Source organism: Abramis brama (assembly GCF_963993115.1).
Source record: "Abramis brama genome assembly, chromosome: 21".
Lineage (NCBI taxonomy): Eukaryota > Metazoa > Chordata > Actinopteri > Cypriniformes > Leuciscidae > Abramis > Abramis brama.
The window spans coordinates 32,352,535-32,379,897 of record NC_139983.1 but is presented as its reverse complement, the minus strand read 5'-3'; the positions used below and the strand labels follow the sequence as shown (position 1 = coordinate 32,379,897).

At 37.0% G+C, this 27,363-nt stretch overlaps 2 protein-coding genes and 1 long non-coding RNA gene across 3 annotated transcripts; all 3 read right to left on the bottom strand.

The window, feature by feature from the left end:
• Positions 1–9,748: 9,748 nt before the first annotated feature.
• bmp2a (bone morphogenetic protein 2a) lies at positions 9,749–15,013 on the bottom strand. Its single transcript, XM_084096917.1, has 2 exons — positions 13,919–15,013; positions 9,749–13,000 (listed from the first exon to the last, which is right to left on the bottom strand). The coding sequence occupies exons 1-2, from the start codon at positions 14,247–14,249 to the stop codon at positions 12,174–12,176; spliced, it is 1,158 nt and encodes a 385-aa protein (XP_083953043.1). The 5' UTR covers positions 14,250–15,013; the 3' UTR covers positions 9,749–12,173.
• A 1,106-nt stretch (positions 15,014–16,119) lies between these two features.
• gdf3 (growth differentiation factor 3) lies at positions 16,120–18,734 on the bottom strand. The gene is made up of 2 exons (XM_084097584.1): positions 18,328–18,734; positions 16,120–17,119 (listed from the first exon to the last, which is right to left on the bottom strand). Exons 1-2 carry the CDS (start codon positions 18,602–18,604, stop codon positions 16,302–16,304), a joined length of 1,095 nt encoding a protein of 364 aa, XP_083953710.1. The 5' UTR covers positions 18,605–18,734; the 3' UTR covers positions 16,120–16,301.
• A 520-nt stretch (positions 18,735–19,254) lies between these two features.
• LOC311072488 lies at positions 19,255–26,254 on the bottom strand. The gene is made up of 3 exons (XR_014604018.1): positions 26,058–26,254; positions 20,889–20,950; positions 19,255–19,760 (listed from the first exon to the last, which is right to left on the bottom strand). It is a non-coding gene; the product is annotated as an uncharacterized lncRNA (long non-coding RNA).
• Positions 26,255–27,363: the final 1,109 nt, after the last annotated feature.

Here is a 27,363-nt window from a genome sequence, read left to right as displayed (position 1 = left end):
ACTTCAATCGTCACTCCGTCTGTGTATCAGTGCTGTTATTGTTAATTAGAACTATTTCAAATCTTGTCGGTAATTGAAACGAAGCAAGAATAAGATAATATATAAATATTAGAGGAAAAACTTGAACTTAAAAAACGAAATGTTGAGTTTAAGTTAAGTTGAAGTACTAAATTTAATTTGAAAAAAAATTAAAGCTATATACATACATACATATATACATATATACATATATATATATATATATATATATATATATATATATATATATATATACACACACACACACACACCGTAAAATTACTAAAAATAATTAAAGCTAAAACTGAAAATATAAAAATAAAAGCTAAATCAAAATATTAATAGATAATAAAACAACTGTGTAGTATTTTAATGCACTTAATGCATATTTAATCGCCACTCAAAATTGTTGTGCAAACAGCAGAGTAAAACCAAAAAGTTAAAATAATAAATAACATTTAATTTAGTAATATAAGAACAAAAATAAAATAATAAATATTATTAATTCATACTATTGTCAACTAATGCAATGAAATTCAGATGTTTTAAAGTGTGACTTGGATAGATAGTTCATTAAAAAAATTCCATACAATAAAAGTCAATGGTGTCCAATGTTTTTATTTTTGGAAGTCATTCACTTTCATTGAATGGACATTTTTGGGGGTGAAATATCCCTTGAAAACGTCTGAATGACTTTCAAAATATCTTCTTTTGTGTCCCCAAGAAAGTCCAACATGATCCCAGAATATCCATTTTTCTGTCTACTGTGCCTTTAACAGTCCAAAAGGCCACTGTATAATGAAATATTAGCCGTTAACCCTTAAACTGTCTGTACGGCCATACGCTTCCACTTCTTCAGTAAGATCAATGACTTTTCTGTTCCCTCGAGACCGCAGAGCTAATTCAGATCTACACTAATGACCGGTTGCTCCGCACAATCAGTTTAGACGTTTGGACAAGCAGAATAAATCCATTGTGTGCGTTTAAAGAAACACTTCTCAATCCAGCACGACATTCTCAGCGTCTGGAATGAAACGACCCTCATGCCTGTTGATTGGATTTGTTCAGCTGTGATCAAAATCCTTTCAGTTGAACAAATCTGCTTATTTTTAAACCTCTAAACCCTTCGCTTCCCTTCAGGCCGCTTCTGAACTGCACAACTACACAATAGTTCACTTCTACCAAGGCATGATGAAATACTGTTGCGCTTTGCAGCAAGAGAAAGGAGTGGTCAATCTATGCGGCATGGCATGCATATCCTTTCTTTCCGATGCATTCTTGCCCAAGCAAAGTCTCGGAAAGCAAATTAAAAAATAACAGGATTAACAATCTTTTTTTTCGTCCGCCGCAAGCACAAAGATCTGTTTCTGAATTCCCGCTGAATGCGAGCGGCCCATGTCGAGCCCTTGTGTTCACGCTCAGGCTCGAGGTAAACATTTGTAAACACAGCTAATCAATTTCATGGAGAGGATATGACAACGATCTCCAGCTGTGTCTGCAGGGTGTCCGACTGCGCGGTTACGGGACTCGCCCTCAGAGTTCCCGATGTCGCATTAAATGCATAATCATTCATCTCACGGAGCAGCCAAAAGTTTTCAGGCTTGTTTTCGTCGCTCCTGCCCCTTAAACTCACCGTCAAACCTTTTTAAGAAGTGACAAGTATCACGGACAAGCTCAGTGTTCAAGTCTGTCATCCATTATCCAATACCGTAGCGACTGTAAGAAACACTAAATACTTAACAGGCCGCTGTAATTGTGCTGCGCACTGCCTCTCGGGGCAGATGTAATTAAGTGAGCCAAGTAAGAGCTAGTAAAACAGTAGGCCCAGATGGAAGCTCCATAACTCACTCAAGTGCACCATTAAAACGTTGCAGAAACAAGAAACTTAAAGCATTTAGAATTATTACGACTTCCTTAGGAAAGGAAATGACGATTAACAGACTCTTGAAGGGCTTGACTCAGAGCTTAAACAACAACACCCTGACATATGCACACAAAAAAAAAAAAAAAACATTTTTTTGTAACATAAGACAGCTTGTGAAATATAATATGCATTCTGACACAGGATGCATGCGAGTTTACACACCTAGCCAAGTCGTTGTATAAGTCAAGGCCAAATAATGCAGTGATTCCTATAGGGGTGAATTCAGGGCGATTGGGACACTTTTCCCCCAGTCATCTCAATGGCAAAAAGTGTCCCAATCAACCTCAGTTCATTCCTACTGTAGCCATGCATTCTCAAATTCAGGTTATTGCAAAATATTAAGAATTTAAACACATTTACACAGCAAGAAGAAAAAAGCTGTCTATGAAAGAGGACAACTAAAAGAAAAAGTCTTTCTATATCAGTGCAAGTAAAAGTTGTGAAGTTAGTTTATACAGATGATAAAGGCATAGAGAGAATTGAGCATTTAAGCTCACATGTAGTCATTTTACAGCTTCATCTGTTGATTCTAAAGCGTATTTATATTACCTTTATATAATTATGCTTTTAAACTGTGCATAATAATAATTGATAAACAAAAATGCTACATGTGTGATCGATTAAGGGTATTAGAATTTAGAATTACATAAATATCAAAATCATTATTATTCTGAATAAGTATTACTAAAAGCCAGACGATTTTGTCATTAAAAAGCATTTGCTATATAGTGACATTTAATTTGGAGTAGACTAAATGCATTTTATGATGTTTCGCCACATGGGGGTGATATAGATGCACCTCTGTCGGTCTTGGCGGAGTAACAAGGCGATATCGTTCTGTTTATTCTAAAGTTTTGTCATCGTTCAGAAAGTGATTCCAACGATGGCCCTGTTTACACCTGGGTCCTGTACCATGAAGCCGGTTTAGGTGGATAGGCAGCTATGTTTCAGTTTAGTTTGCACAAACCCTGGGTTTTAGCACCATGAAACTGTTCATCGCCATAGTAACTGTCCTGGACCAGGCTAACCTGGTCCAGGACAGGTGATGTTCCAGGTAAGAGGTTGCAAACCGAATTTGGACCAATCAGCTGTGAGCAAAAGGATAAAGTCACTCCACCTGTTTCTACTCCAAATTAAATGTCACTACATAGCAAATGCTTTTTAAAGACAAAATCGTCTGGCTTTTAGTAATGCTTATTTAGAATAATAATGATTTTGATATTATTTATGTAATTCTAATACCCTTAATCGATCACACATGTAACATTTTTTGTTTATCAGTTATTATTATGCACAGTTTAAATGCATAATTATATAAAGGTAATATAAATACGCTTTAGAATCAATAGATGAAGCTGTAAAATGACTACATGTGAGCTTAAATGCTCAGTTCTCTCTATACCTTTATCATCTGTATAAACTAACTTCACAACTTGCACTGATATAGAAAGACTTTTTCTTTTAGTTGTCCTCTTTCATAGACAGCTTTTTTCTTCTTGCTGTGTAAATTTGTTTAAATTCGTAATATTTTTCAATCTCGTAATATTCTGCAGAAGAGAGAAGTGAATCGCGCCGCTTCTCTTGCGAGAAATGAATCTCAGTTTCACTCTTTCTCAGCCTGTGATTGGCTGTTCACTGCTGATGTCACTCCTAAACTCCTAAACTCAGGATCAAAGCCTGCGTTGAAAGACAAAGTTGATGATCAGCATCAAAGCCTGGTTGGATTGGTTTGGTTTTGTCAACTTGAAACTAATCCTGTAACCCTGAGTTTGTTCAACCACCATCATCTCTCTCTATCTCTCTCTCTCTCTCTCTCTCTCTCTCTCTCTCTCTCTCTCTCTCTCTCTCTCTCTCTCTCTCTCTCTCTCTCTCTCTCTCTCTCTCTCTCTCTCTCTCTCTCTCTCTCTATATATATATATCTATATATCTATCTATCTATATCTATATCTATCTATCTATCTATCTATCTATCTATCTATCTATCTATCTATATCTATATCTATATCTATATATAATATATATAATTCAAAATTAGTTTAAGCTTAAAACATGAACAAATATTTGCCATTGGAGTCCACAAAATAAACTTAATTCAAAGAGGGAAAAAAAATTCGGATCCTATTGGCAGATATTTATATTAAAACAGATTATATATCTTGTTTTATTTATTTTTCTCCAGAAAACAAGACTTAATTTGCTTCTCAATCTTGTTTTAAGAAAGTTTTTTATATTAAAACTAAAACAAATTAAAACAAACAAAAAAATTCAATATTAAATAAATGCTAATTCTAAATGTATATTAATACTATAATAGTATATAAAAATACTACAGTAACACTGCTGTGTATTTTCCAGAAAACAAAACTTAATTTGCTTCTCAAGTTAATACATCTTGATTTAAATGTTTAATTTGTACAAGAAAACAAGAGTATCCATCTATATCCAGCCCTCTATAGCCACTGCATTAGTTCTCCACAATCAGACAGCCGATTTAAATCCACAGGCTCATCCAGAAAGCAAATAAGATAATGAGCGTTCAGTCAAAACCACTAATCCACGATGATTAATGGCACAATGGGCACTAAATGTTCTAAATGGGCACTAAACGTTCTTCCCTATGCAAATTACAGCACTGATTTGTCTTTTAACGCTCGTGTAGCTTGTAGAATGGAAGGCTTTTGGAAAATCTGCACCACCACCACCACCCAGGGAAACCGATCCCGCCCCTCCCAGCTGCCTCTGGACGTCCCGTAATGAGGCACAAAGACAGGGTGTAAGATACTTGCATTCTTCCCAGGGGCAACTCCAGCTGGGAGCTTGACACTAATGCAAAACCCACAGCCGAGAGACTGACATCTCCGCCAACTCTGGTAATATTAAAGCCCTTTGAAACCAGGCCCTGTTTTAATGGGCTGGATGACAGGGGAGTTGCCTCTGAAGGCTTTATACCTGGACGAGCGCAGGAGATAATTAGACCTTAGTCACAGCCGCTTTTGATAGCACTTTAATAAGCCTTTATGCTTCATCGTCTTTTAGTGCACGATAATAATTAAAGGTGAAATCAGACTGCGGGTTGGAACGGTCAATATTTTGGAGGTGATGTCACTGAAGCATCATCGTGCAATAGTTCATGATGACGTACAGCAACGTTTGAGCAGCACATTTACTATAGAAATGCCTCTTGCATGAATGCAAGCGCAAGGATAGGTCTGCATTGGAGAATTTGTCATTAGCGCTAATAATAACTGAGATTTGCATCCGACATCCGTCAAAAAAAGTGCAATTCTAAAGCTTTTACTTTACAGCTTCTTGGTGAGAAAATGTGTGCATTGATTTTCAAATCTGTAAACGCCAAAGTCAACATTGACATATTTGCGAGTGAAAGGAGACACTGCGAGAGAAAGAAACGCAGGGCGGGGTTTGATTGGATCCAGTGGGGACTGATTGGAGGACTGGAAAATAAGAGGGCTGACGTCAGCCGAAAAGGAAAAGTTATTTCATTTTGATGAAAGATTACAATCGTTTAAAAAAAAATTTGGAATAAGGTGCACTAATGAATCATTCACAGTAAAAAACAGAAACATGCATGCAAAAAAAAAGGTAAATTTTTGTGTCATGTTGACTTTAAATCGTATAATTGGAAGGCCCGGGCAGAAGAAATGACAGGTGCTGCATGCATTCTGGAAAAGTTTGGCATGTGCAAAATGCAGGAAAGCATGACTCAAGAAAACCTAAATGAGACGAGCTAAATTCAGCTCTCGTATTCCACGCAACTCCGGTTTGAAGAGCTGATCACACACGTCGAAGCGGTCGGCACAAAAGTATTTATATCGGCCTGTGTTTTGTTTCAAGTCAGATGGACTAATGGTTGCCATCTGCTGGTGAGACCCAGTGGAAGTAAAGCATGTATTTACACAAAATAAATCTCCACGGAGACAGCCAACTGCACATGAAATTACAGGTCTGAATCTACAGCACGACAGCTGAGTGTCAGAGCAAGAGTTTGTTATGGTGGAGGAGGGCTCCTGTTGCTAGCCGATCGCGAGCCCAATACTTCTGGAACGTTCTTTGAGGCCTTCTGAAAGCGAGGTTTCGACTCAATAACGTTATGCTTTCTCTGCGATTTTCACAAAGCGAGCGTGTCCAGAGTTTGACAGTGACGAAAAAGTCCTAGCGTATAATTTGTTTAGGTTCCCATGGTTGCTCCGTGACCTCAGATGTTTATGTTGGAAAGGGAAACTGACAGCTTTAGAAGCACTTGTCGGAGCGCACGAGGCATTTCGGCCTTCGAGTGTATGATGCGCAACGCTGGCGCGTCACAAACGTCTTCACGTGAAAGCAGTGATTTGAGCCATGAATCATCTACTCTGTCGTGCACTCAGTTATCTTTGCACAGCTGCACTTAATGATCATGTGTGAAGGTGTAAAGCTTGAATTGGCAGGTTGCGATCAAGCTTTTTTCATCATAAAACTGCACATCTTTTAAAATAAGACAAAGAATTTCAGTGGAATTAGATTAAAAGTCCATAATGAAAATAGAATTAAGACATGGAAGTTCTTGTGTTTTGATCAAATGTAAAAATAGAAATATTATGACATAAAATTAAGATTTATTGGTCACTAATAAAATAGGGTGAAATTGGCCATAAGACCATTTTTGGTGATAATATTTTATTTTATTTATTTCAGTAATATAAAAGTATACTTATTTTAAATTATTAATTTACAATAATGATTAATAAATGAATTTCACTTGGAATTCAAAATCAAATTAAAACCTTATAATTTTAGAATATTAATAAAATAAAATAAGACATATTATGGCATAAAATGAATAATAGATATTTGAGATTTTTTAGGTCAGTAATACAATAAATAAATAAATGTGTGACATTGACCATATCAACTCTTTTCACTCATTTAATTGATAAGAAAAATGGGAAAAAACATATTTAAACCATTTAAATAACATAATAGGGTTATAATATAAAGTGTTTTAGAAAAAAAGGCTAAATAAATGTTATGGAATCTGGAATTCAAAACTGAATTAAAACCTGAAAATTTTAGGATATAAATAAAATAATAATAAAAAGAAATATTATGGCCTAATTTGAATAATATTTCTAGCTCAGTAATAAAATATATACATTTGTGACAGTGGCCATTTTAACTCTTTTCACTCATATAATTTATAATCGAAAAACGTATTTTAAAGCAAAATAATTGAATAGGGTAACTATTAACCGATTCATTTAGAAAACTGTGAAACAGAAGCATTTTCTCCAGCAGTGTCGGAGTCAGACACACAAAGCAACGATGCAGATGTGTTGAAGCACATTCTGTACACACACACGAGATCATGGCACATCAAAGAGAAGCAAATTTGAGTAAGTTCAGATGAAGGGCGTGTTCAATGAGCAAACAGGCCCTTTTGACTCATGCACAGGGTGGTATTTGAGGATTTATGCGTAAGAATAGTCAAATGACACGGTGCGAGCTCATCACCCGGCTGTGTCACTGTGGTTAGGGAATTTCCTCTGTAATTACCTGAGCGATCCCTCTGCACCTGGACACGATGCTGAACAAACCCACGGCTTTACTCTGACCGCTGGAATGTAAACACACTTCCTCTACAAGACGCAGGGAAAAAGCATCAGAGAAATCAATACAAGACACGTGATTTCAATTATTGCTAAATAAATGTGTGGTTTTCTTTAAGGAAAAAATGCAGCCATTATTTCCTCACGGTCCTCATTCCGAACCCATTTCTCCCATGCAACACAAAGACAACGTTTTTAAACGTTCATGTTAAAAAAGGCACCATAAAGATAGTTCTACGACTTGAATCCATAAAATTTGATCTCATTTGTGCATGCATGCAATCAAACTTAGCGTGACTAGATGCACGAGAGCCAGTGCCATGGTGGTGTAATGCACGAATGAGAAATGAGAGAAGTGGTGGAGGGGAAGAGTTTCAGTGAAAAACAACTTAACTTTGGGTCTCTTCCCGACTCGAAGCATCATATTTACATCTATTCATAGAGCAGATGCTTGCAAAATAGTCTCATGACTGACAGCAGAAGGTCTGGACTCCATCACAGCTTTCATTGGTCAAGAGGCCGTCTGACTGACATGTACAGCAACCAATCACAGTTCTGAGTCATGTTTAGGGGCGTGGAAATGTAAAGTCGATGCCCCTACAATAACAGACAGGTATGTGAAACTTTTGGACGTATTTTAAAGATTACTGTGAGCTTTACACACTTAACATAGGCTACTTTTAAAATCCAGCATTTAGTTGATCCTGATAAGACCTCATCATCACAGCTGTAAACGTTATGGCTTTCTTCTTCCATGAGGGGTTTGGCTTCACAACGGCTTTGTTAAAGAACACACGTGTCTCCCCGAAATCCTGTACAATTCAACCAATCAGAGACGACTTTGAAACTCCTGGATTGTTTTTTGTGTGCCTTATGACATTCAGCCAACGGTTGAGGCATTGATACTAACTTACAAATGACGAACATCACAAGCAAAAACATTCATAATCAATGTCAACTTATTATACAGCAGAGCTGAAACTGTCCTATTTTTGATCATTTTAGAAGAACATCCAATGTGAACGTTCATCTGGTGTTCTCAGTTGAAAGTAAGTAAATCCTGGGTTTGGATCAACGTGAGTAAAGAATTTTGGGGGGTAAACTAATCCTTTATTGTTCTTTCCCATGACCACAAGAAAGAAACCAACATAAACCTCCCCCATCGAATAGAGCGCAGAAGATTCTGCGAGTATAAAAATGACAACTCGCTCGCTTTTTTGGCCAAACTATATTTATTCTTTTGCCATGGCAGGAGTACAAACCTTTCAGGCTCCTTATGAAGCCATATGGCCTGCTATTGAGTAAATATACAGTAAAGACAGAATCATTCTGTAGTCTGCATGTCCAGAAATTATGGCATTGCAAGACAGGACTTAGATGACGGAATATCTCCACTGCCCACAGCTGCGCATGAGTCCACACATTATATTCAAGCAGCGCGCGAACACGCTGTAATGCATCATGAGAGAGGAGTTTCCACACTCGCTGGCTCATGCAAAGTTTATACACTTGGGCAATGAAAACAAACAATTAAACTAGCAAGAGTCTAATACCCTCACAGGCATGAACCTATTTTCTGGTGCTGGCTTTGCGAGGACTATTCAAAGTTTAATGTTTGCACGCATATAAATTAACGCGTTGCCTCCTGAAGTAAATAAAAATACCAGCAATTGGCCACTGCCTCTGCAGCACTGCAATTCTGGGTCTATGATTTCCTTGCGCTGTGGTCAGGCCCCTACGGTGCAAATGCAGTCCAGATGAGTTCCTGGTTCACGGTTATGAGCTAAATGAAAGGCTTCAGGACAAATTCCCTCCATCAAACTCGCCTGAAATCAAGGCCTGCTGGTGTTCCAGCCGAGCCGGTCGCATGTGCGCATGTGCAGAGTCGGGTCACGTGACTGACTGAATTTGACGGCATTATGATACACGCTTGAATTCATATAGCATCAGTGGGTCTTTTCGGATCGGGTCACTGACGTGCATAGTGTAACTATAACAAAACAAACAGGCTTATCGGTGTTTAAGAGGGAGGAGAAAACACCTCCCATATCTTTTGTTGTTTATGTCAAAGGTCGTGTGTCCAGTCAAACAGAGTCAAATTAGACAGATGCGATGTTGACAGGTTGTGCGACATGCTCTCATCCTCAAAAACCAGAAAGTATGATCAAGGTAACATTAAATATTAAGATAAACATGGTTTGGATGGAACACAATGCTTTTTATGAGGTATGTTAATGGCTGCTGGAAGCATGAAAGCATCAAAATTCCAAAAATCATTTAAAGAAATAATCTAGATCTTGAAGCAAAACCAGGTGAGATTCACTTGCAAAATGCATGCAGCTAAACTAAATGGTAGAAAATTTGTTAACACTTTACTTGAAGCCATACAGTATAATGCATTATATGTAATCAAAGGTAAAATTCATTATATTTGCAGATTACTTAGTTACACTGGTTGCTTGAAATGTGTATAATGTATTATAACTGTGGTTACAATTATTCATGAGATCTTTTAAAAGGTGCATTACAATGCATTAAAATACTTGCATATAAATGCTTCAAGTAAAGTGTTTTTTGATGGCAAGCATGTTTTAGAAAACCAGACATGATTATTAACCAAAGTTATTCTTCTTTAGACACTGTAATCATTCTCCAATCAGATGGAGGTCAGAATGAGGCATGGTACACGTCAAAGCGATCTTTCCACGTGTTTGGCTGTGAATCACATGTGAAGCAGGTGATTATTATCGTTCCTGCCATCAGAGAGGGCGATTCTCTGCGCCGGTTCTGTGCTCTTATCTCGGTCATTAAAGCAATCTCATCACCAATTATGAATCATAAAGACGATCGTGTTGGCCACCTTATCTCTGGAATGCCACAGGAATGCAGGGCATCATAACATCGGCGTGTTGCCATGAGCATTCGATTGGTTTTATCTGCTAGCTGAAGCACTGCATGCGCAAATCGTTCTCCAGTAACCAGTATCTTGATAGGTAGGGTGTGTCTCTCCCAACATCTGCAAACCATACATGTTCATTTGAAGCGTCCACATGCCCTATAGCACAGCACCATACTGTTACCGACCCCTTAATGAACTCAAACTGTCCATTTTCAAATAGTTCGACATCAAGGCATTTTTACCAGCGGTGCATAACACGTTACATTTCAGAGAAACCTGCCTGCGCGAGGAAAGCTGTACTTCCCACAGTCCTGCTTTATGATCCATAAGAAAGTCAAGTTGCGATTCCTTTGACGTGTGTTTAACCTCAAGACAACCCAATAAAAGGCTATATTTTCTAGGGCCAAAGTGGAGAATGATTCACACAGGATAAGTAGATGTTGCTAAAGAGCATGTACTCCTTCAATTTTGGTGCATATAAAACTCTGGATTATACTACAGTCATATTTTCACAAATGCAAACATCTGATTTTGGCTGTAAAATATCAGAAACTCAAGCATACACAACCTACGGCTGTACTAACAGATAAAAGCATGTTTATGGATCAAATTCTATTTTGTTCTTTGACTTCAAATTAAAGATTTTTAAGCTTAGCCTAACAAAACATCATGTTGTAGTTGTTTCTGTCAACGCATACATTTTGCATTCTGCACTCTTTATTTTGGGTAACTTAATTACATGGCAATCCTCACGTTTTAAACAACGTCCCTCTAATTAAACACTTCCTAGCTCTCGACTTTAGAGCACCATGTAGTGAATGGCTCTTAATTAGCCAGACTCAATAAGCTGACTTCAGTATAAAGCTGGAGGAAGACACCTTTACGCTACCAAAGCATAAGGACCTGTGAGAAGAAACACAATAGTCATTGTCTCCAGGCAATAGGTCAATTTCAAGAGCTCATACTGTGGGACTAAACTCACACCGGCTAATTTCCTGAGCATTCAGTGTCAACTACCTGTCACATTGGTTTGAAATAAGTGCATTCACATTTACTGCTGCATAACAAAGACCCATCTCTAAAACACTGGCATTCCAGTGCTGCGTGCTCATTGTTTTAATGGAAGTCGGTCTAGTTCGGCCAGTGCCGTTCCAATGGTAACCCTCTAAGTGCTTTTACTGCATTTAATGCATTTCCACCTATAGGCGAGGAGCTCTTGCATTTTGCATTGCTTGAAGAAACATAGTAACTATTAATGACACATAGCTATTTTCTTTCTTTGATTATGCATTAAAAACATGGTAACACTTTACAATAAGGAAAACAACAATTAGTAATCTCAATGTTAATCTCGCCATTTACTAATACATTGTTAAAATCAATAGTTGTATCTCTTTCTATTATTTAATGGACCTGAGCTGACCATGAACAGCTGCTAATGTTAAAGATTATTAAATAGTGTATTGCTCATTGTTAATGCATAATGTTAGACCTTATTGTAAAGTGCTACCAAAACTATTCTCTAAAAAAGGAGTGCGGTAGAAATAAATACAGAATACGAATACTTCATGTGCGAAACGTACATCAGAAAATACCTTAGTTTAACTCTGATTAAAATATTTATTTTCCCAATAGTGAACATAAATATATCTTTATATACTTCTCCAAAATATGTGTTTTACTTTATTATAAATAAAGTTTAGTATTGGGAAAAATAAAGTGTGTGGAGACTTCAGCGGCATCCGCAGCCCTCCACGACCATGTCCTGGTAGTTTTTTAGGATCACCCGCTCGTACTCGTCCAGATAGAGCAGGGAAACGGGACTCAGGTCCGTGGGAACGCAGCAGGCCCGGGGAATGTTGCTGTTCACCGAGTTCACCAGTGTCTGTACAATAGCGTGGTTGGTGGAGTTCAGGTGGTCCGCCAGCGGGAACGGACACTCGCCCTGGCAGTAAAAGGCATGGTATCCCGGCGGGGCGACTATCCAGTCGTTCCACCCCACGTCGCTGAAGTCCACATACAGGGAATGTCTCTTGCAGTTGGGTTTGTGCTTCTTCCGCTGGTTTTTGGGCCTCGCTTGCCGCTTCTCGCGAGAGTGAAGCACGTTCCCCTTGCCGTCGTGGCTGTAGGTCACCAACAGAGGCCTCATCTGGGGCCACGTGTCCTCCCTGTCGTGCAGGGACCTACTGACCCGGACGTGTCTTTTGGAGTCCTGGTCCGGGTGAACTACTTCCACCACGAAGCCATGGTTGGGCCGTCCGTCTGCGGTCCACCTCGTGACGGCGGGGCTCACGTCGAAACTCTCCCACTTGCTTAAGCTGTGTTGAACCAGCCTGGTGTCCAGGAGTCTCGTGATGGGTTCCTGAAGGGACGCGGACGGTCTGATGATCTCGTGAATGTTAATGCGGTGGAATCCGTTGCTCGGAGAACTCACGATCTGCTCTCGGAAAATCCTTAGCTCTGCTGACGTCACAAACTCCTCGCCCGGGATGGAGGTCAGGTTGAAGAGGAACCGCTGAGTCGTCTTTCCGCTCGAACTGGACAGATCCTCCGTGGATTCTGGGAGAAAAAAAAAACAATTTTGGAATAAATATATGGGAAGTTTATGGCTGTTTGAATCAAAGCCAGTTCCTTGTACTGTGACAAACTTATTGTTTACACTCATTGACAGGATGTGACTTTTACTGACCTCTTACTCTACACACTGGTTTAAAACACTTAAAAATGATAAATTATCACAACATGATTTACTTCAGAGGTGGTAAACTAACACCAGGGGCATTTCTAGTTTATTTTAATGTCATCTAAGACAATCCACAGGATTAGTGCATGCATTCAACATTTATGTTAAAAAAGCACCTGCAACTCTACAATGCAAACAAATAAATAAAAATATACAAAACTATTGTATATTCAGTATAGACAGTATGAGGACATATATATATATATATATATATATATATATATATATATATATATATATATATATATATGGGGTACATGTCCTCATACTGTCTATACTGAATATACAGTATAGACAGTATGAGGTATATATATATATATATAGTATATATATATATATATAGGGTGAATTCAGCCTGATTTGGACACTTTTTGCCATTAAAATGACTTGAGAAAAATGTCCATTTCAACCTAAATCCCCCCCCCCCCATTTATATATATATATATATATATATATATATATATATACACACACACACACACATACATACATATACATGCACATATACATGTATATATATATATATATATATATATGATTTAAGACAAATTTGGGAGTACAGAAAATGTGTTCTCAACATAGGACTTTATACAAATAAACTGCCAATTCCTCATTAAATAGCCTGTAGATAATGTCAACTCCTGTCAGGAATGAAGGATAAAGCAGATAAGAAAGGAAAGAAGGAATTTAGGGAAGGTGGAGAGGAAGAATTCGTGAAGTAAACACTTGCTTACCATCATGATGGAAGCTCCTGATAGTGTTTGCGCGGCTGGCAGATCTTTCTGAGGCTTTCCCTAGTGAACCCTTGGGTCTGTTGCTGTTGTTCTGCTCCGCGTTCACCGAGTGCATCGAGTACAAGTCCATCATGTATTGCGGAACCACCGCAGACCTGCTGGGACTGGGTCTGTGTTTGAGTCCAAACATGCTCAGAAGTCGAAGTTCAAAAGCATGCAAGACATCCTGAGACAGAGAGGACCGGCCGATCTGAGGTACGAGTCCACTGGAGTCTCCAAAGAACACCTGAGTGACCATCAGAACCATCAGAGCGCCAACGGACGAGACCATGATCACTCTAAAGCTGACAGATCAGTGACGAACGAGATCAGATGGGCTCGGGCCAGGAGATGGGAACATATTCCGTGTTTAAGTGAGCCATTGTAAGAGTTTGGAGGATCCTTCGTGCATCAAAGCCACCTTAAGAGCCGCTTTAAGGAGGAACGCAAACCTGCGCTAGATCCATCTGGATAGGAGAAGGTCCATGAGTCCAAGTCTGTCATAATACTAGATTTGCGCTCTTCTTAAAATAACACAAAGTGTAAAAATTGAACATTCGAACTCTTCTAAATAAGATGGTTTTACACATCAGCAACGTTCCAAATAATAAAACGGAGGCTAAATCGAGCTCAGCGGTGTATTTGCAAGCTTCTCCGTAGGTGTACAAGTGCAGGACCTGAAGATAAAGTCCAGATAAAGTTAAAACTCCAAACGCGCAGCTGATCTTCTGTTCATGGCATATGGGATGATCAATACAGGTTTTCATATAAAGCTGCTCCTCTTTTATAATTCCCCGTTTCACTGTGTTCCATCTTCGAGATCACCAAGGAAAAGCTGTTTATCTGGAGAAAACAGTGGGAGATTTCCATGAGAACGCCCGCCTCTTTTTGCACATATTCTACCGTCACTGCTGTATTAAGAGAAGCTGTAGGTGCTGTAGAAGATATAAAAGTCCTCTTCATTGACCAAACAAAAGTTTCTTCCTTTGCGAAGAGCGCAACTCGTCGCGGCGAGGGTTTGGGTACGTGTGTCCTTTACGCGCAGTGCGCAAGTGTGCAACAGCGTCTCTCTCTCTCTCTCTCTCTCTCTCTCTCTCTCATGTGTCTTTAGGTTTAACTCTCTGATGTCATGACAGAATTCATCACCTTTGGACATCAAGGGGTCCGTGTGGTCAAATGCTCCTTTGGAGAGCTCAGACATCATCTAATCAAGTAACGGGGGAAAATATGAAAAGTTCCAGATTTACTCCATTACTGCTTATTAAATTAAATGCAACATAAGGCATTAAATCTCTCTTGGACATTTTAATCAGTCCTCACTCTATCACCTATTATCACTAACGATATATTTAGATCCAAATAAATTAAAATAAAATAACTAATAAAATAAAAAAATAATAAAAAAAAGACACTCACTATTTAGCGCTCATATTCAGAGCCAGTGCGCCAACTTGTGGAGAACAGAAGTAACGACGTTTGATGTCAAGTAGGAGGGACCGGGGCTAGTTGTCACACTTTAGTCCATTATATATTCCCAAGACTGAAAAAATAAGGTAACAAATGTAAAATCATCGTTTTGTAATTGCATCTTAGGAAACATGACAACTTGCCCCAAGATAAATGTGTAAAAGGTGAGTGGTGAATAAAATGAATGCTATTGATGAATAAAAAAATAAGCAGCACAACAGTTTCCAACATTTATAATAACTGAATATCAAATCAGCATATTAGGATGAATTCTGAAGACTGGAGTAATAACACTGAAAAGTCTGCTTTGCATCATAGAAACAAATTATATTTTAAAGTATAATGAAATGGAAAACCATAATTTTAGATTGTAATAAAATTCACAATGTTACTTTTTTTTCCTTCTAGTTTTATAAATCAAATAAATGTAGGCTTGATGAGCATAAGATACTTTTTTCAAAACATTAAAAATAGTCATGTTTCCAAACTTTTGACCAGTACTGTATATACACAAATGCTACAGATTTGTCTCGATTGCAAAGTCCGCCAATTTTTTTTTTTATAATTTAACACTAGGAATTTAATTTGTCCTTGTAATATGGATATTTCAAACAGATTCCAATCCAGGTCTAATACATCATTAAACATGAACATTCCTCTAATCTAATATATTAAAAACCACTTAAACCATGTTTGATGGAAAAAAACAATTTATTATAAAATGAAGTTTATTTTGAACACGTCACAGCTCCGCCTGCATCCACATTCTCCCATAATGTCCTCCCATGTCTAAAAACCTCCACATTATCATTGTTAAACAACTCTAAAACACCATTAACCTTTTAATCAATGTTTGAGAAAGATGTTTAAAATGAGTTCATCTGCATCCACACTCATCCACCACCATGTCTTCATAATGTCGAAGAACCACGTTGTCGTTGTTGTCGTAGTAGAGCATGGAGATGGGGGAGAGTTTGATGGGAACGCAGCAGGGCTGAGGCGTTCCTTTAGGGTCGAACGAGTGCACCAGCGTCTGCAGGATGGCGTGATTGGTCCCGTTCAAACTCTCGCTCAGAGGGAACGGACACTCGCCGTGGCAGTAATTGGCCAAGTATCCCTGAGGAGCAATGATCCAGTCCTGCCAGCCCACGTCTTTAAAGTCAATGTAAAGCCTCCTTGGTTTGCACACGTTACTGGGGGTCACGGGTAAGTAATACGCCGCGCTCCTCTTTCTTCTGGACCTGCACTGAAGCGGGTTCAGCGACACCACCACCAGAGACGTGTGCATCTCCGGGAACTGCACGCTCTTCACGTACGCATGCTCCTGAAGCATGTTGCTCAGATGCGTGAGCTGTATCTCAAGCTGCATCCCGTAGTTCTTCCCAGGTTTCCTCCAGGATTCAGCCAGGTCTGTCAGATTGACCAGCACTGTCCCGTGCGCACCCGGCCCGAGAGACTGAGACTGGAGTAATCTACGGCTGGACTCGGGACTCACTCCCTTCAGCGTGGTCCTTAAAACCCTGTACAGGTCCACGCTGAACACATGCTGTCCCAGGTGAGCCAGGTCCTGTTTGAACTTCATTTCCAGCTGCGCGAAGGAGAGTTGCTCAACATCCTCCAGCACCGACATGTTGAAAAACAGATGCTTTCGCTCACAGTTAAAGCAGTGGACGACCGGAGCGGAGATCACACTACCTGTTTGGGGTACATAAGGGTTAACATAGGGTTTCATTTGGTAACATAAGGGTTATTATTATGGACAAGACACCCCAGATGAATAGGGTAAAAAAATAAAAAATAAAACAATATCTCCACGCTTTTAGGAAAAGGTTCTGTATATGGAACCCTAAAGGGTTCAGTCAGGTGTTCCATTATACAACCTTTCATGAGACCCTTTTGTGGATTTACTTTTTAATTCATTTAAAAAAAAAAATATATTTTTTTTTAATTAAACAGCTCATAAACGTACTTTACCACTAGAAACATTTGAAAGAACCTGTTAAACATGAAAGCATTATGCAATAATTTAAGACATTTCCCCTTATATAGAACCTTTTTGCCATAAAGCGTTCTTTAAAACTGAGTTGAGAATCCTAGAGTTCTATATAGAATTCCGTTGAACTTTTTTTTTTCTGAGCGTACTTTCCCAGTTGACTGGTTACATTAAGAATTGCAAACATTTTTTGTATGAAAGTTGTGTTTTTTTGCAAGTTTTCTGAAATGTTTAGATTTACAACTGAGGCATTATCCAATTAAACACCCACTAATTTGCATATATTTCCATAACAGAAATCTGAACACTGGAGGACACCAGGTTCAAATCTGCTTTTTTATTGTGATATTTGAGACAGGTTTTTACAGAGGGGATTTTTGATCTCTTTATTGCTCTGTAAATCAGAAAATACTGTCAACAGCAGGGAGAAAACATTTTCACCATGTTTTAATGAATGAAATGTTGTATCAAATCATGTGAATGATATACTACTAACAAACCCCTCAGTAAAAACATTCAGAATAGATAGGAAAAAAAACTGTACATTTTGGTGCATGTACAGGAGAAGAAAAAAAAACCTCACAGCCTTTAAAGATATGTATTGTAATTGAAATCTACAGACACAAACAGATAAAGTGCAGTAAAATAAACACTTAAAAGTATATTTGTATACTTCCTGGAGAATCAAGTCATAAGTTTTACAATTTTTGTCTGTAAAAAAGATTTTACAGAAAACTAACATGGAAAGAACTAAACCGATTGCAATGATTCCCAAGGAAACTTTTTAGAGAACGGAACAATAAAACCGATGGCATCAATTCTGAATCAATTCACTTTGGTTTAATTCTGAAAACTGCCCCCAAAAAGCTGAGATTTAACATAAGGTTGACCCAAATCCTCAAGGCCTCACCTTGGTCCTGGATGAACCTCACGATGTTTCCTCGGACGCCGTACTCGGACACCACGCATGGGTCAGTGTGGGACGTCCAGGTGCTCTTCTTGAAGATCTTCCACAGCAGGGAGGGAACCGGAGCCTGATGGGACGGTTTCGGTCGACTTGAGAGACCCATGGAGCTTAAAAACAGCTTTTCTTGCACGTTAACATTTTCTGTGTTTATAAAAGCAGGAGAACAGAGACTTAACATTAAAAACAGGACACTGAGATCCACACACACCATCATTAACATGAGCAGGACAGTCAAACAGACCTCACGGCCCGGACTGAGACTTTAAACAGCTGATCAGCTTCAGATGGCCAGACCAGTGAAGATTAACACCTGTGAGCTGATTGGAGGAGATAACGACAGGACTGATGGATTGTGGGGGTGATGTCATTGATATGCAAATTAGTTACAATGCCTTTGATGTTTATAAGGGATCAGATTGAGATACTGCCACAAAGATCTAAATTTTTTCATAGATTTTATTGAATTGAATTGTATTTTTTATTTATTTTCATTAAAAACAAGACAAAAAAATAATAATAATTTAAACAATATTCTGACAATGCAGTTTTTATATATTTAACACACTAACACACACAATACAAAAAAGTACCATGGTACTACCATGTTTTTTTGTAGCTGTACCATGAAAATACCATGGTAGTATTTAAATTACCCTTGTACATACTAAGGTACTTAAATGTGTGATAATGTGATCATTTGTATGTATATCATGGTATACATACATACAAACTTTCACAATATAGCACACGTCAGATAAATATGAAAAAGAAATGGAAAATATAAACAAGAGACAGAAAGACTAAACAAATTATGTGACTTTTAACAACTGATTAATGAGTTATTGTGTTTCATCCAATTTAGGATTTGCAATTTGATGTGTAATTTAATAATCAACTCCTAATCCCCAATCTAAAAGACACAAAAGTCGATTACAGAGAAATAAAATCAGCTCAGATCATTATCATTTTATCTTGAAGTATTTGATGAGAAATCTTTGTGTTTATTTAAATCAACATATCTATTTTTGATTGCAGCTCAATTATGGGCATAAAGTGAGACTTAACTTCTAAAACTCTATAGAGGAAATATTAAAGAGATGTTTTTTTTCATTTTTTTTTTTTCATTTAAGATTTCACAAACGAGTCTAATTGACCTCTGAATGTTTTTTTGTGTGTGTGTGTGATGCTGGATTCATGATCAGAAATAATTTCCCCACTCATCAGACAGCAACACTGCAGCATCATTCCTGTTCTTCATCAGACACATTCCTGCAGTCATCGGTGAAGACGAAACACAATCGACTGATCCATCAGGCCGTCACTGATAACAGGATCCTGACTGAACTCTGGGCTGGCGCTCCATTCTGCTCAACTGACTGAAAAACAGAGACCAAACAAACAACAATACAAAACAAAATGGGCTAGTGAGCCGTCAACAGAGGCAAAAAAAAAAAAAAAAAAAAAAACACAAAATGGCCTAGTGAGCTGTTAACAGAGACAAAACAAAACATACACAAAAAATGGCCTAATGAGCCATGAACACAGACAAAACAAAACAAAAAAACAACAAAATAAAACAAAACAAAAATGGGCCATGAGCGTGAACAGAGGCAAAACAAAACAACTAAACAAAACAAAAATGGAGCAGTGAGCCGCGAACAGAGAAAAAACAAAACATAAACAAAAAAATGGGCTAGTGAGCCGTGAACAGAGGCAAAACAAAACAACTAAACAAAACAAAAATGGGCTAGTGAGCCGTGAGCATAGACAAAACAAAACCAAAAAACAAGAAAATAAAACTAAACAAAAATGGGCTAGCGCAAAACAAAACCAAAAAAACAACAAAATAAAACAAAACAAAAATGGACTAGTGAGCCGTGAACAGAGACAAAACACAAAAACAACAAAATAAAACAAAACAAAAAAGGGCTAGCGAGCCGTGAACAGAAACAAAACAAAACACAAAAACAACAAAATAAAACAAAACAAAAAAGGGCTAGCGAGCCGTGAACAGAAAAAAAACAAAACACAAAAATAAAATAAAACAAAAATTTTGTAGTGAGCAGTGAACAGAGAAAAAATAAAATAAAAAATAAAATAAAAATGGAAATAAAATGTCAAGCTTTGGTAAAATATGATTATTATTATCATAAGAATCACAATAATAATAATTATAATAATAATTTTACAAAAATAAAATAATAAAATAAAATATAGGAATGAAATGTCAAGCTTTGGACATGTTTATTTCCAAAAAAGATGATGATGATGATTATTACTGTTATTCTTTACTAATCATAATAATGATTATTATTATATTTACCAAAATTTTACCAAAAAACATATTTAATTTGTATTTAAATATATTTAATAAAAATATATATTGGGAATGAAATAGGTTTTGTAAACTGAAAATATTTATATAAATATATAATATATATTTTCATAAAAACAATTATACAAATAAATAAATAAATATTAATATAGCAAAAGTTGCTGCTTACCTTTTGGAATAGCCTTTGCGTGCCTGTTATAATGTTTTAGAAAACAGCATATATCTCAAAATCTACAAACAAAAGACAAAAAAAAACAAAAAACCTGCAATTGTTAAAAACACATATATGCTAAAAACATGACATGCAAAATGCTAATGTTGAAGCAACAGTTTCTAGCACGGTGTGAGGTTACAGAGCTAGCATTGTGACTGGAAACACAATAGTGTGTGTGGTCTAGTCAGGATATGAAATACGGCCGTTTGAATAACATGACATTGTGTTCACCCCTTCATTCATCACAAACACACGTTGTGCTCTGAGGTTTCCCTCCTGATCTTCAGTTTCACACACACAGGACACGGAGAATATTCCTCAAACTGATGTAAGGATCACCGTCATGATGTTGTTCAAATCTCATGTTTCACTTGATATGGAAATATATTCTGTGTAATGGGGAATTTGAGCGAATTAAGCCACAGAAAGCTCATCTTTCACTGTTTACCTTCCCCTTCAAATTATGACTGTCACCCACATCTCCCTAGAGGTCAAGTATGAGTTATACTGTAGCTCATATTATCCGCCTTTTCACCTTCCTGAAGCACATCTATATATAAATATACATATATATATATATATATATATATATATATATATTTATATATTTATGTATTTATATATATTGTGTGTATATTTGTTTATATTTTTATATTTTCTGTTTTCACTTTGAAGTTGTAGTAATTTTGTTTGAGTATTTTTGTCTTTTCTGTCTATATTTTAAATGCATTTTCTAGTTTTTGAAACATTTTAATTCATTAGTTCAAGTTTATTTAGTTTTAATTATTTTAGTACATCACGTTAAACTAGATGAACATGTTGGCAACTGGCTGAAAGAAATGTAAGTTAAAGGGTTAGTTCACCCAAAAATGTAAATTCTGTCAGTAACCCTCATGTTGTTCCAACCCCGTAAGACTTTCGTTCATCTTCGAAACACAAATTAAGATATTTTTGATTAAATCTGAGAGCTGTCTCACTCCTCCATAGGCTTCTGTGTTATTGAAACTTGCCAGCCCAGAAAGTTAGTAAAGACAATGTTTAAAATAGTCCAAGTGACTACAGTGACTCAACCTTAAGTTTATCAAGCGACGAGAATACTTTTTGTGTGCAAAAACCCCCCAAAAATAACGACTTTATTCAACTATTGATTTTCTTCCGTGTGTTTCTCTGAGTGAGTTCACGAGATCCGCGATGCATGTGCGAGAACTGAGAAGAGGACGCTCACGATCATTTGATGGGAAAGTGTGAAAGGTAAACCATTCATTTTGCGCCATTGGTAAGGCACTTTTACGTTTTCTCGTCGGTTTCTCACGATTTGGGCATCCAGCAAATGCACACTACCATTTTAAACACTACATCGAGATCCATCTGTGTCATCTTCTCAGTTCTACCAGAGAGACTCGGGAGACAGAATGATGTAACAAAGCACTAATTTAATGATAGACAAGCAAGCAATTATTTATAAGGCAGGGGTGCAGGCGACCCCCCGGAGGTATGGACAGGACCATCCTAGTGGTGGAGGTCAAGTCAAGTCAAGTCACCTTTATTTATAAAGCGCTTTTTACAATACAGATTGTATCAAAGCAGCTTCACATTGATAACATGAAAATAATACAACAAAGTTTGTTTCTAGAAGAAAATTGCATCATTGTCCACCTTAAGTAAGGCAGATCAATAATATTGTTGAATATTAAATGTCCCCAACTAAGCAAGCCAAAAGCCAAGGCAACAGTGGCAAGGAACCAAAACTCCATCAGTGACAGAATGGAGAAAAAAACCCAGGCTCAGTCGTTCAGTTCTCCTCTGGTCAACGAGCGAACAGTGTATGATTATGATCCAGGCAGCATTACAGGTCAGAGGTCAGAGGTCAGATTGGTCGTGTCGATGAGGCCTTCACAGGGCTGATGAGGCTGGCAGGTAATAGTTTGCGTCAGCATCTGCGAATTCAAACATGTGTAAGTACCAATCTTTTATACAGCAAGTATTAGGACATGATTGGATATATGTGAAGGTAATAAGTGACGTAGTAATTAAGGCCCTGTCCCAAATGGCGCACTTCATGTGGACTTTAGGCCATCCCATTCAGCATTTTAACGCTCTGAAGTGTGCTCAGCAGCGCCCCCTTTGTACCCTTGAAGCGGTCTTCCACGAAGCTCGCATGGATGTAGGCTCCACACACTTTAATCCTTGCGAAAGGCCAATCAGACAACAGATGGGAGGAGATTTCACTCACGGATAATTGTTAACATGGCTGAGAAGAAAATATTACGGTTTTTATGACCTAGATGTACATTTTACCAGTTGTTACCTACAGTTTATACAAACATTATGGTCATCGACCAGTGGTTGATGTCTCAAACATAATAACGCGTTGAATAATACGATCGCATTACAATTCATTAAATAAATTGAACCGAATGGCAGGGCTTTATTGAGTCATATCATATGTAAACATTATTATGAATATTGAAACCTGTATATTCATCTGAAACTCATGCACATTTTCATTATGTGTTAAAATTGTAATCTTAGTTCAAATGGAACATTATGTATTATTATGTACAACTGTATACATCATTTAAGCATGATGTATCTATTGTCTAATGCCCAGGTGGCAAACACAATATCAAAGTATAGAACTGTAAAAGCCGGCTGTGTAGTTGACATGGAGATAAGACTTTGGACGTTGGTGTGATTTCTCCTGTCCAACAACAACAGACCGTTATTTCCGGCGTGACGATCGAGTCTGTCCCAAAAATACCTCTCAATGCGCCCTCGTGGACTCGAGCCAAGGGCCCTATAGGTCTGCACTACATGACGTCACCAAAGTGTGGACTCTGAGGAAGTCCACAAGTCCGGAGTGTGCCATTTGGGACAGGGCCAATGTCTTCCTGGCAGAACTTATGCTAAAGCTTTCAGTTCTCGCGCATGTGTCGCGGCTCTCGTGAACTCACTCAGAGAAACACACAGAAGAAAATGAATAGTTGAAAAAAGTCGTTATTTTTGGTTTGTTTTTGCGCACAAAAAGTATTCTCGTCGCTTGATAAACTTAAGGTTGAGTCACTGTAGTCAGTTGGACTATTTTAATGATGTCTTTACTAACTTTTCTGGGCCGGCAAGTTTCAATAACACAGAAGCCTATGGAGGAGTGAGACAGCTCTCAGATTTAATCAAAAATATCTTAATTTGTGTTGAAGATGAACGAAAGTCTTACGGGGTTGAACAACATGAGGGAGAGTGATTACTGACAGAATTTTAATTTTTGGGTGAACTAACTCTTTAAAGTAAAAATAATATATAATAATAATATATATATATATATATATATATATTTTTTAGTAAGTAATTTATGGTTTTAGTTTAATTTAAATATAATAATAATAATAATAATAATAATAATGCCATGTTATGAAGGAATTTCTGAACACTATTATTTCTAAATAACAATACAATAAACATTTCCAATAGTATGCCGCTGTATTGTCACATGACCATCAGGATGCATGTTTAATTCAGCAAACGTCAAAGATGATTTCAGAAATAAATACTTGGAAGAAATATTCCACATTTTTATCCAATCGTAAAATGTCTTTAGGCAGTTTTATCAACTAATGAGTTAGGAAGAAGTGGGCTTGATATTGGTTCGAAATGGAAGATTAGTGTACTGAATAGAGCACAGTATATACTGTATCCTGGCTGCTATTTTCTAAAAACATTATATGTTAAATAATACTAAAGATATTCAAAGATAGTGCACTCATATTACTTATGAATGGGAAGTCCCGCCTTAAATAAAAGAGCCACAGTTCATGTCTGATTTTGTTGTTAATTTGAAATATGTTATTTTATTGTGAGTTCGGAAAGTTTTTGATATTTTAGGATTTCCCCATTCAAGCAGACAGGACTTGCCCATGCAAAAACAGAGTTTGAAAGAAACTTTGACAATATACAATATGCAAATATGAAGGCTATTAAATGTAGCTTTGTCCATTGTTGACACATGATCTCTTTACTGTATTACATGCATGTGTGCGTCCATCATCTCTGAAATAAATACTATTTTGTAGTATTTAAATACTATTTTGTATGAATAGAATAAATATTTTTTAAATATCTCGTTCTTGACATATTATGCTTTATACGTAGCTGATTCGTTTTTATTTCATAATTGACTATTTTTGAAACATGTACACACTGTTATTGAACTGAATTTGAATCAAAGTGAATTATCTTCTGTTTATAGCTGAATTAAACTCATTTCATCAGTGAATCTTTACAGTTATTGAACAGAACTGAATCAACACTGAACTGACTTCAGCTGAAAAACTATTATATTTAATTATTATTTATAATATTATAATATAATAATATTTATAATTATTATATTTATATATTTAAAAATTATTATAATATTTACTCTAGTATCTTTACAGCAGAACTGAATTCATTTTGCATCACAGAATCATTATTTTCCAGTTTATCACTGTAAAGCTGCTTTGAAACAATCTGTATTGTACAATGCGCTATAGAAATAAGACTTGTGACAGAGCCACAATTTTAAAACATTTTAAACAAAATATGAATGCTGGATTACTACTTGCTTGCAAAAATATTAGTAAGTATGCATTCTGAACATATACACATATCTCTATTACTAACCACCACCATATGAAACCCGAGACCTGCAATGAAAGTAAAGACAAGACATAAGCTCAGTAAAATGACAGTATAAATAAGTATTGGTCATGCATCCGAGTATTACAACAGACTCGAGTACTTGATGCAGGAGTTAACCACATAAACACTGCGCAGAAACTCCAACTGGCGAGAACCAAAACTGAGATGTTTCACTGTACGATCTTCAGTTTCTGAATGTTTTAATGTTTCATCGGTTTCGCCAGGTGGGCGTAGAGACGACTGTACATCAGTTTTTTACATGCTCAGGAATATTCCTCTTCATCGTGTCTGTCTCCTTCACATAATTACAGACTGGAGCTGTTCTAGACGTTACATCAATGCCACAAACAATCATCTGGTGTCTGGCCCCTCGCTGGGTCATCTGTGAGCTGGATGAAGAAGATAACAACCTTTATCACACACACCATGATGCAGCGTTTAGCTTACCGGTGGAAGACGGCAATGGGTGGTTGCTGGAAAGACCCAAAATCATTCCTAATCATTCCTTCCCGGTGTTTTGATGCGATGAAGACGCACATTTGGCTGTTTACAGCTCTGCTTACAGATTAGTGCATGAGAGAATTCACATAAGCAGTGCTTGATTTCTGAACATTATGATTTAGAAGAAGGTCTGCTGCAGGTGCTTCCTGTTGAAACAATATTTTAGAATCCAAAAAAATAATAATTCACAACCACTCTAAAATAAATGCATGGTTTCAGATGAAAAATTCTGTGAAATAATACACTAAAATGACTCTATAACTGATTGTGCTAATGTCAGTGACAAGTAATATCTTATTTGTTCATTAGATGTACATGCCAAGTACAGTAAGTTACATGTAGCATGTGCTAAACTAGCTGTTGATTATAACATGTATCTGGAACATGGGTTCCAGGGCCACAACTTAAGTCAAAACTTAATTTAAACAATTTGTGAAGCTATGCTACAAATTATTAAGTTCCTCTAACTCAATGGACTTAAGTTGTCATAACTTAAATCATATATATATATATATATATATACAGTATATATATATATATATATATATAATATTATTATTATTATTTATTTTTTTAAGCTTTCCCTCCTTTTCAAGTTTATGGTAGCTCACTAACTCTTCTAATGTAATCTTTTGGGTTTTGTTCGTCCCAAAGTAGCCGGTACCTCCTAAGTGTATATATATATAAGTATTTTTTTTGTGTGTGTGCATATACTACAAATAATTAAGTTCCTCTAACTCAATGTACATTGTTGGTTGAACAATTTCAAATTAAGTTGTCATAACAAAAAAGATTGATGCAAACTTGAGCGATAACAGTTTTTTTAAAAGGATACTCAGTTTCACTCAATTACAATGTAAAAATATTCACTCTTTCTCTATATTTTGCACAACATGGCATCTACTGAACAGATAAGCCATATGTGGATTTCATAAGAAAATGGATCCTTCCTCTAAAATAACACAGAAGCTTTTTGCAAACATTCATTCAACCTGATACACAAAAATGACAAAGATATTGTTCTATCATCTTGAACCATCTGGAGTCTCATACAGGATCTCATACAACAGTTTGTTGTGTTGACAGCTCGCCTGACAGGATTTACAGCGTTTATTAATAATTCAGTGATGAAGAGGAACTGGTTAAAAGCAGCAGTTATCACTTTATCTGTGAGCGGCCTTCAGAACATCACACGTGTGTGTGTGTCTCTCCTCTGGCTGTTTAACTGACCGAGACCACCATGAGCAGAATC